Below are 19,023 nucleotides of genomic sequence, written 5' to 3' on the forward strand. Positions count from 1 at the left end.
GGTGGACGGGTTGTACTCGACCGGGCGAGATGTGAGCTGTGGTGTCCCCCAGGGCTCGGTCCTCGGGCCTGCACTGTTTAACATCTTTATCAGTGACTTGGACGAGGGGGTGGAAAGCACAGTGTCCAAGTTTGCTGATGACACTAAGATGTGGGGTGAGGTGGACACACTTGAAGCGAGAGGCTGCAACTAGATTTAGACAGACTACAAAAGTGGGCAGACGAGAATAGGATGGGGTTCAGCGTAGACAAATGCAGGGTGCTGCACCTTGGGAGAAGGAATCCACAGCATACATACAGGCTGGGGAGTTCATTTCTTGAAAGCACAGAGGCAGAAAGGGATCTTGGAGTCAATAATGACTCCAAGATGAACATGAGCCGCCAATGCCAGACCGCAGCCAGCAAGACCAGCCATACCTTGTCATGCATCTAATGGTGCATCTCAAGCCAGTCCAGAGAGGTGATACTCCCCCTCTATGCGACTTTGGTTAGGCCGCAGTTGGAGTACTGCGTCCAGTACTGGGCGCCGCACTTCAAAAAGGATGTGGCCAGCCTGGAGAGGGTTCACAGGAGGGCCACCTGCTTGTTGAGAGGGCAACAGGACAGGCCCTAGAAGGAGAGACTGAAGGACCTGAACCTGTCCAGCCTCAGCAAGAGGCTGAGGGGAGACCTGGTGGCTGCCTACAAGTTCATCAGGAGGGATCAACAGCAAATAGGCAGAGCCCTTTTCTCCCTAGCACCACCTGGGGTGACGAGGAACAATGGTAAGAAGCTGATGGAGAATAGGTTCGGTTAGAGATCAGAAGGCAATATTTTTACAGTTAGGGTGGCCAATATGTGGAACCAACTTCCCAGGGAAGTGGTCCTTGCCCCTACCTTGGGTAAATTCAATAGGAGGTTGGACGATCACCTGTCTGGGGTCTTGTGAACCCAGCATTCATTCCTTCCTGTGGCAGGGGGTCAGGCTAGATGATCTGTTCAGGTCCTTCCTGACCCTAGCTACTATGAAGTCTTCATCAGTCTGTTTATAAGCAAGTGGAACATCCATAAGCATGAACATAATATTTACTACCCTACATAACATACACATTTAGATTTGAAATGATGTATAAATCATTGTATGGATCTTTTTGGGAAATAGTACCTAATACTTTTTGCAAGACTTTTCCAAAATAAGATTAGGTAATTAGCAGTGTTAGTCTGAAGTCAGGCAGAAGACCAGTAGAGTTACACCTCACGGGCTAACTGAATTGGAGATGGATAATTTTTTGTATCATATGCATCAGATGTCTACACCCATGCTAGAGCTAGAGGATCTGATGAAGTGAAACTATTGCTTATGAAAGCTTATGCACTCTATTGTTTCAGACTTGTTTTAATTTAGTCATTAAAACAAATTTAATTGTTTATTCCCATTAGTTGCATTGGTGTCATAGAAGGAAGACGACAAGCTCAGTTTTGTTTCTCATTTTGTATAAACATCATTGTTTACTTATTTACATTACCACCATTCAGCAGAGTTAAATACAGTTCAGCAAGTATGATTCTGCTTATTAAGTCATATCCTTAATTATTACAAAAGTCATGAGAAGCAGACCTCGCATTCCTTTTCTGGTCTTGGGTTGAGTTTGTAGAGCTGTCTCTTAAAATGCATAACTCTTTCCCCTGGATTAGGCAAGGCATTCTTATCAAATTTCAAGAGAAAAAACTTACAACATTCCTTGAAATGGGCTTTCAATAGAAAATAAGCTGAATTGTAGCATCCAAAAGGGTCAGTGCAATCCAATAGGTAGATGGTTGTTGCAGTGCACCAGAGTTATCATTTCCCTTTTCATTTGGGTCACCTGTATCCCAGGATATGCACTGTGCTTGGAAGGTTCCTTAGGCACCTAAAATATTCTTTAGGTGGATTCTAGGAGTCTTAAAACCAAAAAATGCATCCAAGAAACCTCTGCTCAGTTGTTGCCTGACCCTGAAAGCTCCTATATCTTGACTGGCAAAGTTACGTAAACACCTACATTTAGGCAGCCACACATGAGCAGAAGCAGGCATGGATTTGTTTTTCAGTTGACCATGAGATGGGAGAAGCAGCAGTGGACTAAGTCCCAAAAGCAACTAAGAATCCCTTCTTCCTCCTTCTCCTCCCCCCCCCCCCGCCCACCCCGCTTTGTTCAGTGATACTTCTCCTTCCCTTCATAAGAGTCCCTGTTGCTGCTTTTGGGGGTTGTCTTCCTGCAACAGGGGGAATGCTGAGAGCTGGGGTGCAGCCACCCCTGCAGCAAAGGTTGCTGCTCCTGGACCCCATTTTCTAAATTCTTTGATCCACCCGTGAGTAGAAGCACTCCAGGTTGATTCCCACCTTGGTTTATTTTTTGATCTAGAGAAGCATCTAAACTGCCACTGCCCCTGAAGAAGCCTAATGCGTTAGGCATGTGCAGGTCTACTACTGAATTCATTACAAAGTGTAGCAGCCACTGTCACTTTCATTCAAAACTAGAACCAAAACATGGAGTCATGTCACTGCTCATTATATGCTATAATAGCATAGTGGCTGGAGTACTTGCCAAAGAAGTGAGACTCTTGGGCCTTTCTCAGCCTAGGAAATTTCAGACTACCATCTTCAACCTTTCAGGAGAGTATTTTTAATCCCTTGGCTGTAGAAGAGTCTTGATTGGGCCACTTTCCAAAGTGGCCTCCTCTTGGAAGCTCTGGATGATGGTATAACCAGGAATAGAAGAGTTAGGGGTCAGAAGGTGAGCAAGCAGAAGAGAGCTTGACCCTTAAGTAGTTAGGACACTCAGTTGGGAGAAGCATAATCCTGGGTTTGGGAGGGGAGGGTGTCCAGCAGCTGTGCATTGATTAAGATGAATGGCTCTTACCCTTAGCAGAGTCAGTGGCTGAGAATTAGTATTTCACTTGGATTGTTTACCGTTCTCCATGTAGATGTGCTTGGAGGTATGGGGAAGTAAAAAATTTTAGGAAGCCAAATTTGGGGGGGGGGGGGGAGTATTAATCAATGTATATGTCTTTAAGTTTAGTGTGTGGTGAATATGCACCTTTAAGGGGCAGAAAGTTACTGAAATAGTACGAGTCACCCTAGAAATGTAATGGGTGGCATATGTTAATTGCCATAGTGGCAAGGGTATGTAATCCTGCCTTGAAAGTGGGCTTTGTCTTCAGTCTTTCCGGGTATAAGGGTTGGGTTCTGGACCCCCAGCCAAGGAAGTTGGGAAAAGCAAGCTGATGGGGAGATGCAGGAAGCCCTGATGGGAAAGATCAGAGACAGGACCCACATTTAGACCTGTGAAGCTGGCTTTAAGGTGCAGAGTAAAAACAGGTCAGTATTGTGGTATTTTCTTGTTTACTCTTATCTCTGTCTCTCACCATATGGTTACTGGTTTCTTATACTTGTTTTATAATAAATCATTTTATTGTTTGTCCCTGTGTTGGTTGCCTGTGAAAGGGGTGATTTCTGGGCAAGTGATACTCCAGGTTACCCTTTCCATGGAAAGGGGGACGTATAATTTATTTTTAACCCAAAAACAGGGTGGCTACCTGGGACTGGAGAATCCATTACTGCAGTTGAGTACAGTGTAGTGGCAATGAAACTGAGTACTGCTGGGATAGGGGTCCTATTTCAGGGCAACCTTGGCCTGTTCCTTGGAGTGAGTGGAAATACAGTAGGGAAAAACTGGGGGCGCTGCAGGTCCCCTGTGGCTGGGTCCATGAGCAGCAACACAAAGGTGATGTCTGTTTGCAGCCAGAATTTATCTCTCATTTGCTTTCCTAGTTCATGATTCTTGGAGCATGTCTGTGCTACAAAATCTACTGTGCTGAGCAGCAAACCCCTCAAATGTTCCTCTTTCCTACTTACTGGTTATCTCCTGAACTGGGAGTAATGTAGCTATATTTGTGAGGTTACATGAAAAATAACTATCTTTAAAATCTAATTTAATTTTGTGAGTTCTGATTTGTAAATAATGTATCATAGTGCTTTAATATGTTGAACATAAAATATGCTTGTAACCTATTTCCATCTTAAAACATCAGGAAAGGAGCCAGGAGGGGTAGTCGAGAGAAAAGCTAAGGACAAAGGTACTTGAGTGCTTTGTTTTGGGGTTTTTTTTTCTCTTGTCAGTGGGCCTTGTGCCTGATGCCTGTAATGCATGACTGCAAGTCAGATAATATAAATAAGGCTACTAATACTGGATGTGCTGGCTACAATTTTTAGTTGAAGATGCAGCATATAATTGCGTGCAGATTTTCAGTCAAAATTTCAGATACTGGTTTATCCATCTGCAGAGATTTGAGTGCTTTCCTGATCCAGATATAATTAAATGTAATATTCCCAGAAACAGTTCTGGGCAATTTTTTGCATGATTAACTAGTGTGAGTTGCAACTATATGAATGTAGAAAGCTATTCCAAATAGATGTTCAGATTTTGGTTTGTTCTGAATCTTTAGTAGTATCTCTGCTTTTTAGATATTTCACAGATTCCTAGATATTCAGGCAGAAATCAAAATCATTTGTTTTTTTGTTTTGTCTACTGCAGGGCCATAGAATTCCAATCGGTGTGGCATGAGAAATCAAGACAGTTTTTAGTTGCTCCTCCTTTTATAATTGGTTATTGTTTCAATTGGTTATTTATTGCTGGTCTGCAATAATAGGCTGATTTGATCTCCCCTTCCCCCCCCAAAAGTGTAAACCAAGATCATTCCTGGAAAATGTGTTGCATATAGTTGGTAATCTGCTTCTTCATGAAGCTAATAAAGGCTGTTGATGGTTCCCTGTTGGGTCTTCTCACCTTCTAGGGCTAGCTAGATTGTACCAAAATTGCTTTTTTAATATTAATCTAAAATGTAAAGATTGGTTGGGGGAAAATGTCTGCTGAAGGGAGTTTTTTGCATGCCAGTGAAAAGGCATATTATTTGTTTTGCACTGTTTGAAGTAACTTGTTTGAAAATGTGTGTTTCCATAAATATTAATAAATATGCTGTTTTTAATGCACTGCTGTTTGGGTTTCTTTCCAAAAGATATTTTGGGACTATAATAATACCTCATGTTTAGTCCATGTGGCAAACCTGTTGGAAAGATGTATATTGTTTCAGTTAAACTTTATGAAATGTTAAATTAAATTCTATGAATATGCAAAAACATTTAAGTGTAGTTAGTTAGAGGTAGGGTTTCAACAAACCATTAAATGATAGTTTCTCTACTACTTACCTGGGCAAAGTTCCCAGTTGGCTTCAAGGGAAGATTGCCTAACAGTACAGATAGGATGCATAGGAAAATATTCATTTTTTTTTTTCCATAGGAGCAGAACAGATTTATATATTGTTACCTGTACTATAGTTTGTGTATAAAACACCTTTTCTGTTTTACACAATTACTTTTATAAAAGTAGTTGAGTTTTTCTTATATTAAACATACTTGGAATTATTCCGTTTCATTTTTAATAACAGGCTATTCAACAGTAGGTTTATGCACAAATTGTAAAAATAGCTTTCAGAATAATATTAATTTTCTGAAGTGCCTTCTTGCATCATGTTTTTAAAATTGAATATCAAATCCTTCCAAAGTCTAGAAGAATTTTACTTAGAAATTTATGGATAGGGATTGAGAGGGATTTCCAATAGCTAAAATGAAGCTATATCATTAAAATTAGCAATTTCTCTACAAATGAGAGGACAGAGGGGACTTTCAGGAGTTGAGAAAGCTGTGCTAATCTCTTTTTTTTTTGGTATGTTACCAATATGTTCCATGTCAGTCCTGATTTATCATAATTGAAACAATCATACAATTTAAAAATGAGAGATCATGCTAAGTTACAAGCCACGATTAAAAACTTTCCTACACATGCTGTTAATGATGTTATGGAATAAATTCAGAGGTTTTAAATCCGGTTTACCTCTTCTAGTACCTTTTCTGGTTTGAAGTCCCTAGCACAGTTCTTTTGTGTTTTCCTTCATAAATGTTTTAATATTGACATGGTTAAAATTAGTTTTAGCCATTGGTCTAATCTAATGTGACAGTGTACCAGAAGTTTTATATTGTAATTTTGTTTGATAATTAAATTGACACCTTTTGAAGGTGTCCTTCACAGTCTTACAGAGGTCTTCTACAGACATTCAGCTTCTCCTGGGATTGTTCCTGCTCTCCCAGGAGATATCATGCATACACGGATGATCAGGCTCTTTCTCGCAGAGTAGAAATTTCTGCTTCCAGAGAAAAGTAACCCAAGAATAACCAGGTTTAAATCACTTTTGCGACAGTTTCTCCTAGGAGAGTTGATGTCTGTACATGCTGTGGCTTCTCTTGGAAGAGAACATTAGCCCTCTAGCACATTCCTGCATCCCCTCTCCCAGGAGACATTGTCACCCTGGACTGCTTCCAGCAGGGAGCAGAGCGCAGCTCCTTCACATCTCCACATGGGTAGTCTGGGTCTGCCATTCAGGGCTGCCCTATGTACATCTGCCATCTGTCATTGGGGAAGAGTAAGGGATCCTACAAAGTGCACTAAGTTGTGTGTACAGGGCCCCACTTGCCTGCACAGTGTCAACACTGTGCAAGCTTTCATTCTTCATGCCTTAGCATTCAAATGTGTGTATTCGTGGCTCTGGGTAAGTTTTTCTACCAGGAGAATAAACCTGGGAGAATTTCCCCAGATTATTTGAACATGTGTATGCAACTAAAGTTGTATCATCATAAAAGATTCAAAGTGTATTAGGCTCAAGGAAGCCCTAGACAAGGGCTACTCTTTTAGTAGCAGAAATGTTATATACAAATAAACTAAAATTTTCAGTGTAGGAATGGTTAATTTTTAAATCATCTGCATGGTTTGTGACATCACTAATAATATTTAGAACTATTTGTTTAAGTAGTTTAAACCTTAAATACCTTAATATTCCTAAATATATTAATAGGTTGAATTTTTTTAAATATTGAGTCATTACGGCCATGATTCAGAAAGGTGTTTAGGAACCCAATACCCTTTGAAATCAGTGAGGCTTGGGTGTTTAAACATATTTGAGTATCTAGACCTAATTTCTCTCATACTTTACTAAATTATAGCTTAATTAGAAGAAGTTATTATTAGGCTTGTAGCTATGTCCGTAACACATTCAGTGCTGCTGATTCTGTACTAATTCTGTATAGTGAAAAAAAAATCAATAAATCTTTAACATTGTGCGTGTTTGGGGCACTTTAAGCTGCTCAGCCCTGGAACTGCATTTGGTATTGATGCTTGTGATAAGTTGCTCAAGTATTCTTTCCTTTTCTGAACATTTTCCCTTTTTTAAATGAAAACTTTGAAAAGTAAAAGAAGCAATTAAACAACCACTCAAGAAAGCAAAAGAGAAACAAGAATCCAAGAAGAAAGAAACGAAGGACGAAGAAGAGAAAAAGAAAACAAGGAAGGGCAAAGATGATGCTGACCGAAAGGATAAGAGAATTGTTGAGATGGATAAAATGAGAAAAGATTATGACAAGCTTAAAAAAGACAGAGGGAAGGAAAAGGACAAAGCAGGACTAGATAAAAGTGTGAAACACAAAGAGTCTACGAAAAAATCAGCCAGTGAAAAGGATGGCTCCCCTTCTCAGGTAGGGCAAGACAAGGAAATTAAAAAGGTGTCTAAAAATCCTTCTAAAGTTCCTGAAGCTTCAGCAAAGGAAGATAAGAAAGAAAGGAAATGAATTTATTTGTTGTGTAGGAACGGACTTGGATGCTGAGGGAAATTTAGTGCATTTGTAGAAATATGGCAAATAAGGTAACTTTTCTGGAAGTCAGTAGCATGAACAAAAATTATTATAATCCTTTGTGCAAACTGCTTACGTTTTCCACTTGTAAACACTCAGTAAAAATGGCTGTTGTGGAATATGTACATAATGTATTCAGTGAAACCTGTACATTACAAATCACATCACTGGTACTGCTTTTAAAACTGAACTTCTTGTTGTTTATGACAATCAGTATCAAACACTAATTCTAAAATACCTGTATGTCAGGATATTGCATGTATGCATTGCATTATAGATGTAGATGCATGAAGAATTTTAAAGCAACATTGTTTATTGCAGTATATACAAATTTTGTAGCAGGGTAATAGAGGGTAATCGACTCATGTAAGAGGTGAACATTTATCTTTATGAAAAAAATTGTTCTCTAGAAGGAATAAATACAAAGATAATGTTGACAAAATGCATTCTTGTCATAGGCTAATGATTTAAAAAATGAAAAGTAAATTAGTCAAATCCGTGTTTAATGCTTCCACCACAAGACTGCTAATGGTATTTAGGCAATTAATTTACCTAGTTTAAAACTGGCTTGAATATCTCAATACTTCAGTGTTGTCAGCTGTGTATTGCAATTTTTTTTCATTATTTTTATGATGATGATATTTTCTTTTGAGATTTTATCTCTATGTGAAAGCTGTTAGTTCACTGACTTTGAGTTTGCTGTGGGAGAGCCTTAAGAGAGAGAAAAAAAAAAAGTATTCAGCACCCAAAATTGGTGTTACCTTTTCAAAAAGCCTTAGTATCCCTACAGCTTCTTTTGGATGCTGAAAACTTAAAAATCAAGCCACATACTGAGATACCAAAACAGAAGCTGTAGGGTATGGATCAAATTTTAGTTGGTATTAATTGATAGTTAATTCAGTTATTGGACTGGATTAGAGAATAAACTTGTTGCATCTATTAATATAATGTTCTATTCAAACAGTATTGCACAGTTGTTTGAAAAGCTCCTTTTTAATTGTGGTCAGTATTTTATATTCTGTTTCTGAGAAGTAAAGATGATTGAGTAATTTAATTAATCAGTATGTTACAAATTTCTCTAGAAATAATGTATTTATTATTAAAAAGTCTGTGCTTGCTTTCCAGTTTATGTAAGGAAAGAGAGTCTTAAGTATTAATAATTATTTTATAGGTTAAACCATGGTGTTGCTTGTCTCTGAAATATTAGCTGCACAATAAAGCTTACAAGAGATTCAGATCAGTATTTGCAAATGATATTTGAGGATCACTTTACAACGGTGCTAATTTCTCATCCTAAAAAGCAATAATGAAATAGTGCTTTTGAGATTATGGACTAGCATTTAGGCGTGAAATTCATAGAATCATAAAAAAATACGGTTGAAAGGGACCTCAGGAAGTGATATAGTCCAACCCCCTGCTCAAAGTCCAACTGCCCTGGACTATCCCTAACTAGATAATCTCGGCCAAGGCTTTGTTTAGCTGGACCTTAAAAACCTCCAAAGATGGAGAGTCCGCAACCTCTGTGGGGAACCTGTTCCAGTGCTTTACTACACTCCTAGTGAGAAAATTCTTCCTAATATCTAACCTAAACTTCCCTTGCTGCAACTTGAGACGGTTGCTTTTTGTTCTGTCATCTGTCACCACTGAGAACAGTTTAACTCCATTCTTTTTCAACCCCCCCTCAGGTAGTTCATGGCTCCTATCAAATCTCATATCTCTCTTCTCTTCTCTAGACTGAATAAGCCCAGTTCCCTCAGCCTCTTCTCAGAAGTCATGTGCCCCAGCCCCCTTGCCATTTTTGTTGCTCTCCACTGGACTCTCTCCAGTTTGTCCACATCCTTTCTGTAGTGGCGGACCCAAAACTGAATACGGTAGTCCAGATGTGGCCTCACCAGTGCAGTATAGAGGGGAATAATCACTTTCCTTGACCTACTGGCATTGCTTCTACCGGTTCAGCCCAGTATACTGCCTTGGCAACAAGGGTGCACTGTTTGCTCATATTCAGTTTATTGTCCATTGTAACCCCCAGGTCCTCTTTTGCAATCTGACTCCAGAAGTTTTGTTCTGGTTTTCCCTGAACCTGTCCTATGATTTTTTTTTTTTTTCCTCCCACTCTTTCATTCTGTTACTATTTATCAAGCATATTACATCTCCTTAGTGGGGTTGAGGTTTATTGATTATAACATGCTTTTAAGCCCCCCTGGATGACAGATGCAGTAGTGGTATAGCATTCTTTTTTAATGCTGTGAAGGAAATATTTTGAAAATAAAAAAGAATGGCAAATAATACTGTATGATTTAATTATAGTTTTCATAATTAGGATTGACATGCTGAGCTACTTTCCAGGTGAATATTTAAATATGTTCTGATAACTGTATTCTGCATAGATTAGCATAAAAAATAATGATGTGACCAGACGCGGGGAGGGGGGGGGGAAGCTTGCACCTAGTGTTTGCCACTGCTCTGTATTCGACTGTGTGCCACCCTCTTCCCCCTGCCCAGTTCTGTGTCTGACCACTGGGGGTAAACTGCTCCACATCTGGCCACTGACCGGGGTTATAGTGATCCAAAGAGGTTGAAAACCCCTGTTTTACTGTAATCCATTACATGTGAAAGTACATATTTGGTAGCAGAACTCCTTTTATTCTCTTTCCCCATCATTGTTTGGAACAGTGTGCAGTTCAACAAAGTTTGCTAGAATTGATAATTACCACTGCAAAAAAAGCATGTCTGAAAGTGAATTGGATAGTTGTATTTATGAATATTTTTAAAGTGGACACATTAAATAGAACTGGGGAAAAGGAATTAATTTTCCTTCTTTCCCTTGCTCCATCTTCCCCCAGAACCTCAGCCTTTTGCAGATTTTTAAGTGTGTGGAGAATCCCATTGTCCTCAGTGGAACTTTTCACAAATAAAGTTAAGCATTCATTTGGACCTTAGTAATAATGTGACTTTTGGAAAGCCGCTTCGCAGTAATGTAGTGCATCCAGTTTCATTTCTTTAAAAGTGTTAATTCTGCTTTTCTGTCGTTTTCAGTAAGATAAATTTGTGCATCTTTCACACTATGTGAATTAACAAATCACCGTGTAATTTTACGCACAGGATTGTCTCAGAGCATCTTTCATTAAAGTCATACATCTGTATCCAACTGTTGCTTGACTCTCAAACATTCTTTTATAGAATAACTTCAAATAAAATGTACATGCTGTTTCAGTGCAGGTAATTCCACTTACCAGGGACTTGGCAGCAGAAAACTGTTCATCATAGTGTACCTTCTTTGTGGGTGACGCTAGTCCTCTGAATAAATTACTCTGAGAATATCTGTCACTTCGATTCTAGGATGTTACACTAGTGAATAAAACAGCCTGGTTAGCTGTGATTGCTTTTATTTATTTTTTTAATGTAACCTTTACCTTCATTTCCATGAGTAAAATAGAATAACGATTACGAATATTGGGCGTCTGCCTTTTTTGCAGATAAACTTGCTTTAGACATGCTAGATCTACAGTGGGTTACTATTAGTCCTCCTTGTAATAGTTTTTATAATTGATTACAATTCTTTAAAAATCTTTAATATTCTTTAAAAATATATTTTAAAATGTCTTTAATATATCTTTTAAGCAAGGAAAGTATGAGATACAAATGATCCTTTTACCACACTAATGGGAGTTCCTTATTACAGTAATACCTTGGTTATTGAATCTTCTAGGAACAAACCTCCTTCATAAGGAGGTCAGCTGTTTTTTGCAAAAAAAATTAAAAAAAACCCTGCAGTTTTCTCTTTTTACCAAAGAAACCCATGGATTTTTCAGTTTTGCAATGAGCTCTCTGCAGGCTGGCGCAGTTCCAGGCTGCAGGGAGCTTGGAGGGAGTGAAAGGAAGGCGGTGAAGGGTGCCTACACCCCCCAGATCTCTGTGTGGTTGGGGCAGGTGCAGATTGCGGCACAGGCTCCTGCCATGCTTCCCTCCTCCGGGGCCTCTGACAACCCGTGGACACAACCCAGCATAGCTGGGGACAGTGGGACCGTGTGGGGATCTCGCTCCTGCGAGCTGCTCCCTCTCCCCCTCCCCCCCGCTGCCCCCTGAGCCTGCTGCTGCTTTGAAAGGTGCAGCCCTGTGCTATGACCTGCATGCAGGAGACACATCACTGGGGCAGCGGTGGGCAGCCTTTCTGTGCAGCTCCTCTGCCCATTGTTCCCTGCCACCCTGCTTCCCTCCCCCACGACCGTGGCAGGGGGGGAGTGGGGGCAGCTCGCAAACCTGCACATGCCCCGCGCACAGATCTGGGGAGTGTGGGTCTCCCCTGTCCCCTGGGAGCGCTTGCAGCAGCGGGATGCTGCCCTGCCCAAGCCCACAGCAGAGCTGGGAGATGAGGGGCACCAGCAAGGCTGTAGAGAGTGAAAGGTGCAAACAGGGCTGGGGGGGCTGTGGGGGCCCTTTAATTGAGTATATAATGATACTTTCTTACTGTACCCTCCCTCTCTGAAATCCTGGAATGCATCCCTATGCCTCTGTTATTTCTACCACTGATAATGAAATTTCTGATAACAAAGTGATATCATGGAACACATCTGCTTCATTAACCGAGGTATCACTGTGAATTAATATGAATGAATTTGTACACAACTTTTAAAAAGGTTCAGAATGTTTATGAAATTAAGCTATATGCAGATTTTTTTGCACACAGACACACTCACTGTATTGCTACTACTTGCACTAAACACAAATGAGTCAAAAGATTAAAAAATATTGGTGGAACTAAAATGATGAATTAATGTCAGTTTCAAAATTTGAATATTTGTTCTATCATGCTTTTGCCAATGCGTTGTTACAGCAGATACTGTATTATGTGTGTTGAAATACTTAAAAAGGAAAACACACCAAGGCACATATTAGAATACATATGTTCTATCAATCTACTTAATGAAAAATCACTTGGGCTGCTGACAGACATAGGAAAAAAACCTACATTTTACTGGACGATGCAGTGCTTTAGTTCAGCTTGGCTTTGTAGCATCTGTATAGATCAGGCACTTCTTCAGGGCCTTTGGGTGCTTTTATTTAAAGCTGATTCAGTTAGCTGTTAGCTAAAAATGCTAAAAAGCCCCGCTGAAGTTTCTGATCCATACAGATGCTGGGCAAGCTGGGTCCAAATAATGTGATGCCCCTTCTGGGCATGCGCTGGGCTTGGCACAGGGGCATGTGTAGTTTTAATTTTTTTTTTTTTTTTTTTTTAATGTCTGAAAGCAGGCTTGATTTGTGGAAGAGCTGAAGTTGAGACTTTGTCTTGAGGTAGGAAGCTGGGTTTTTTGTTTCTTCTTTTTTTAATATTAAATGTTCCTTATAAAAGATTTATTTTTAAATGTCTTAATTATGATCAGTAATCTGCCAGAAAAGATTTTATATGGGACATCTTATATCCTCCTTTATGAGTATTGTTGTATTTAACATGAGAAGGCGCTCACTCTGGATTATATCAAATTTATACAAAAGCAAAGAGGAAAACGTAGGCCAATTTACTTAGATACTCATCCTGAAAATAATATCTCCTTGGCTGTTGGAATTCTTGCTCAGTGCAAGTGGTTCAAGCCTTTCACTTGTACTTTCTGTGAAATCAGACTGAGTAAATAAATAGTATGTGTTTTAGGTAGCAGTGCAGTTTTGGATGGTGAGGGATAGAATCAGTCATCTTTTCATCTCTAGATTGTATGATCTTCTTATCTGTTTAGCTTATGTCCTTTCCATCATGGTGACACATAGAGGGAATTATTTATTTGTAGAGCCAGTCTTAATAAAAAAAATCTTTGGTACAGCTCCATTAATCATAGCTTTTCTCTGGCAATCATGGGCCTGGTTTGTGAACTGAAGAAAACAAAAGGATGAAGTTACTGAAGTTAAAGGCAAAAATTAGGTTGGTAGTTTTGTTCATAAGCTACTGAGGTATTAAATATTAAGGTTTTAAGCTTAAACATGTTTCTTACAAACTACATATGAAAACTTTGCCATACAACTTCAATTCGCAAGTCATACAAAACTATGTAAATATACCCATTTTTCAAATGGGAGACAATTGTAATTATCGTATTTGTTTTATTAGCATACTTTTTTTTTTTTATTGGTACTATACAAACAGTTAATGTAAATAAATGAATTTGGATTTTGTTCATTATGCTTGTACCAGCAAAAGATGTTTGGGTATCCATACCCATTTTTCCCAATCCTCTATTTTCTTAAAATGTTTTATAACTTTTTTTGTATGTGTGAGTCTTCTAGAATATGCTAGGGCAACCTGGAACAGTATATTGCTTGAATACATTTCCAGGTGCTTTTATAGTGCTTTTGGATCGTTTTTTAACTCTTGATGATGATATAACTGAATCAAGATTGTCTCTTACTGATATATAATAAATCAAGACAAAAAAGCTAAAGTTTAACTTTATAACTGAAAAATGCAGGACTTAAAGAAAGATCTGTCCCAGCACAGCGCACACCAGCAGAAACTGAGGAATCCATTCAACCTTCAGAGCAGTCATTCATTAAATCAGGTAAGGTGTCTTATAAAGTAAACAAGAAAACAAAAAGCATCAGGTGTTTCACTTCCAGGCATGCAAATGAAGCATAATGCATGTAAAATTATCACGACTTCTACAGGTAAAAAAGCTTCTGTCATTTTACAGCTAACTGGTATAAAAATTAATGGCATTCTTTATAGATGATTGAAGAATCATTGTAGTTAACTGTTTTATAACCACCAAATGATAATTCTTATTGATTAGCAAATTCATTTTAAAGGGACTCTGAAGTGGCTTGACTATAATGTGAATAGTTTTATCTCTGTATATTTTTCTGTGCAAATATAATTGCTGATAAGCATGCTGATCTACTAGAGTATTTAATCAAAATTGCAGCAAATTTGACAGTTTAAGAGGGTCCAGAAAACTTGTTTAGACTACACCATCAAGTGGTAAATGAAGATGATACAATATAAAGCCAAATTTTAAAATTTTAATAATTTTTCTTCTGTGCATACATTATAATACAAGTCTGTTGGAAAGTGGATAATAATCAGTTAATCTGTCTGCTGTAGACCGAGAATAAGTAATGGGCTTAAATTGGAAAAAGGAAGACTTAGGGCAGTATGGGGGGGACCTTTCTAACTATAAAAATAGCTAAACACAGGTACTGATTATCTAGAGATTATCATGTGTCTATCATTGGGAGTTTTAAAGTGCAAGTCAGACAAACATTTGTCCAAGATGATTAACACGGGATGATCAGGGTTTGAATGAGGCAAGTGTTTGAAGTCCCTTGTGCCCCATTTTTCTACAGTTCTATAAGTAGATTGTGTTGGATGTTTCCTCAGAATTATTGCCTTTATATACATACTGTTGAAATCAGTGTTGCTGCTGCTGCAATTTTTGTTTTGTTTTGTGGTAACAAAGAGGATATCATTACAAAATGAGAGCCATGTTGCAGCAAGAACTGTACACGTGATGTATCAAACGTGTTCCTGATTGTGTTCAAGACTCAAATGTTTTTTCCATTTCCTCAGAACTTTAATTGGCAGAAGCTTTCTAAGTAATGTAACATTCATATTAGAAGACTCAGTGTGATTTTTATACCGCTTGGGGGTCTTATCCACAAACAAAGCCTACTAATATTTTTTTTTCCTTTGTAGGAAATGCATCATCTTAAATTATACATACAGCAATTTACAATGAGTTTATAATGTGTGTCATGCTAATAAACAGCAACCTAGAATCAATGCTAAAAAGTAGAATATTTTTCTTTATATAGTACAATACATTGTGTATTCATTTTTTTTCAAAATGCAGTGTAATAAGTAGTTTTTCATGTAATACTCAATGACTGATATAAAGAATTAAAAGGCAAGTTGATAATTATTAGTCTCCCCTCATGATATTTTTAAAGTAATTTGAATATATAAGTTCTAAAATTTTTATTGATATAAAACTAATATTTCTCTATAAAAAGGATCATTAGATCAGATAAAACTAGGCTGGTATTACTACTATTTGAAATAATTGCATTTTTGAAATCTCGCAACTTTTTTAAAGAAGATTTTTTTTCTTGATCTGTTGCAGTTTTTATTTTTAAGTAGATTTAACTAGCAGAGATTTATTGTTGTTTCTACTAGGAACCAATTAACTAAAGGTTGCTAGTGTTACTGTCCTTGAGAAGACACACAGAATAGTTAAAATCTGACATACAAAATGTAAATGAGATGTTTCCAGTTCTTTTTCACTTAAATTGTGATAAAACTGGGCAAATATTGTTATTTTATAAAAGCAGCCTATTTGGGGGTTTTTTGCTTTGTTTTTGCAGTCCAGTTAATTAGGGATAAAGAAACATCACAAAATGACAAAATATGATCCAGACCTTCCCTGGTTCATATTTTGAAGTGTTTTAAAGCCTTGATCCTTAGGACTTCTCTTTATTGTATTTTATAACCTTTAGAACATGAGATTGGTGAACCTAAAGTGGAAGAGGAAATCCAGTCAGTCCTCCAGGAAGAATACCATTCCCAGTTTGGTATGAATTCATACTTGGCAATTTCTACCGGGCATTTTATAAATACCCTTACCAGCTAGAGAAATTTGAGCTTTATTGTATGTGCCCCTATGCTTGCTTTCATCTACATATAAATAAAGGGATAGCCAGTATTTTTAGCAAGCAAATCCTGATGCTATGACCTCAACAGGAAATTTTCCAGAAGAGCTCCCAATTGTACATCCTGCAAGAAAGGCCTCTGGCAAACGTTACATTTAAGATGCAATTAACCAGTTAATCATGTCTTTAGTAGTAACCTGGCCACATGTTTATGCAGTTTATGAAGCAGTAAAACTGGAAGTAAGCCCCAGAATCATTACATAAAATGTGTAATAACTTTGTGGCTGGTTCCCATTGTGTTTAAACTGAATGTGTGGTCATTGCCAATTAGGTAATTGGTATTCCCAACATTGAGAACACACCAGAGTCCTGAAGAGCTCCCATGCACTCCCAGGGCTGGAGGTCCTAGTCAGCTGAACAGCACTCTTCCCCTTGGGAGTGCATTGGAGCCCTTTTCTTCAGTGCAGCCTCACAGCTGGGAGTGCTAGTCAGCTGACTGGTGCTCCCAGTCTGGGCACACCGGGCACCCAACTTGTTGCTTGCCGGTGCAGGGAGAGCCCGGGCTCATCTTGCATCCAAAATGGGGTGCAGTTGGGATGGAATCCCCAGTCAGTGGTGTAAGAGTCCAATACGTTACATCTTTACATTTAGTAATGCTGGTAGAATGGGGAAATAGGGAGTATGTTGTCTGTTGCTGTATTTTTCTTCTAGATGCATAAGGCATTTTAGAATTACACTGTAATAATGGCTCTTTGTAAAGGTGGTGGTGTGCCTGAGAATTATTTGTGATGTTTGTTGAATGTTGACTGTTTACTGGTGATTCAATTCACCCATATAGCTTACATGTTCTGTAATAGTATTTATTATTAATCAGGAGAGAGAAAGGAAGATGTAGATGAAGGAGTAAATGATCAGCAGGAAGACAAGGTTGAAATATATGAGGAAGTTTTTGAAATTCCTGCAACGGATGACATACATGGAGAATTAGAGGATGAAACACTAGAAGTAATTGAAACAACGGAACCAATTCAGGAAGGTATCTGTACCACTAGCACAAATAAAACCTAAAATAAAATAGTACATCCTAGAAGTAAATACATATCCTAAATTTTGGTTCATTCTTTATATTTAGCAAATATTACAATTTTGCAAACACTACTGAGCAATCAAATTTTATAAAACTGAATAGGATTTTAACACATTTTAGAGCTACAATATTAGCTAGTATCTTGTTTTGAAAATATACCTTGTGTGATTTATTTTTATTGCCATAAGCTTTCTTCTTTCTACTTTAGACGTTTTTATTCTTTCCTAAACTGTTTGTTCAGCCAAGATCTGTTGGGAAATTTTACTCCTTCATTGTATATTTTTAATTTTAAAAAATAATTTTTGCTTCTCAGACTATCAAGCAGATGAACCTGATGAAAATCAGGCGGACGAACCTGCAGTACAAGAGCCTGAAACAGTTGAGATTCCTGGTATGACTAGTTATTCTTAATGGTGGAATACTGCTTTTGTTGCCTAATGCTAGATAAAACCATAGAAGCTAAAGACCAATAATTAAGTCAGAGTTGATTTAATATCCGTAATAGTATCTTTAGGAACCTCACAACCATCCTGTGAAAAGAAAGTTGCTTTACAGATACTCAGTTTCTAGAATTATTTGTGGGACTGTCATATCATAATAGCTCATCAGCATGATTATGTTCTAATGCAGTTATCCCAGTGTTAGGTTTAATCCTGACATTGATGTAAAATTGCGATGATGTGATAAATCACAAAAGTGGCATCTTTACTTTTTAGTGTCTGAAGGTAAAGTTATTATAAGGTAATACACTGAATACAAACAAATGAGAGCAAAAATATGTAATACTGAATTTTAAAATGATAATAAAGAAAGCAGAACAGTGAGTGTTCATTCACCATCTTATTTCATAAAACATGCGCATGACATCTTAACTATTTATGTAATAGTGCCTAAATTCTACAGTCAAGTTCAGCCCCCATTTTAACAGGTGATTGAAAAATACAGGTCTGAAAGACACCCCTAGCCCTAAATAGCTTATGATCTAATTTACTAATATGTGGCAAAAAGCTGTGGATAAAGCATGCAGAAATAGTGGAGAATCAAAAAACAAAAACAGTAAACATGCATTAATGAATGTTAGACTAGATTCCTTGAGGATCTTTCCAGGTATCAAGGTCAGGATCACCAGCCCGACCTTCCTCTTCCCTTAAAGATCGGCACTATCATCCTTTTCTGCATCATCCATAACTTAAGTTGGTTTCTGCATTCTGTAAAGGGCTTATGGTTTCTTTCATTTTCCTCTTACTTTTGACATACTTGTAAAATCCCTTTCATATACATTGCCATTTTAATCTCAAATCATGCCTTGGCCCTTATAATTTCCTCCCTGCATGCCTCTCTGATGTTTGTACACTCTTCCTTAGTATTGTGACCAAGTTCTACTTTTTCTAGGATCCCTTTTTGCATTTCAGTTCATTGAAGAGAGAGCTATTTAGGCAGACTAGTTTCCTGTTGCATTTCCTGTTTTATTTTTTGTCATATCAGGATAGTTTGCTCTTGTACCCTTAATCTGTAAAGCTCAACCAGCTCTCCTGAACTCTTGTTCTCCC

At 38.0% G+C, this 19,023-nt stretch overlaps 1 protein-coding gene across 6 annotated transcripts in view; it reads left to right on the top strand.

Annotated features, from left to right (window-relative positions):
* Nucleotides 1-19,023, top strand: part of ASPH (aspartate beta-hydroxylase) — a 201,499-nt gene that overhangs the window by 61,296 nt on the left and 121,180 nt on the right. For 5 of the 6 annotated variants that reach the window (XM_059724050.1, XM_059724049.1, XM_059724048.1 and 2 more), the window contains 4 exons: nucleotides 14,211-14,300; nucleotides 16,234-16,308; nucleotides 17,261-17,422; nucleotides 17,787-17,864. In XM_059724050.1, the coding sequence (XP_059580033.1) occupies nucleotides 14,211-14,300; nucleotides 16,234-16,308; nucleotides 17,261-17,422; nucleotides 17,787-17,864 (405 nt within the window). The remainder of the gene's footprint in view (nucleotides 1-14,210; nucleotides 14,301-16,233; nucleotides 16,309-17,260; nucleotides 17,423-17,786; nucleotides 17,865-19,023) is intronic. The other variant, XM_059724053.1, reaches the window with a different exon arrangement.

Source organism: Alligator mississippiensis, chromosome 3, assembly GCF_030867095.1.
Source record: "Alligator mississippiensis isolate rAllMis1 chromosome 3, rAllMis1, whole genome shotgun sequence".
NCBI lineage: Eukaryota > Metazoa > Chordata > Crocodylia > Alligatoridae > Alligator > Alligator mississippiensis.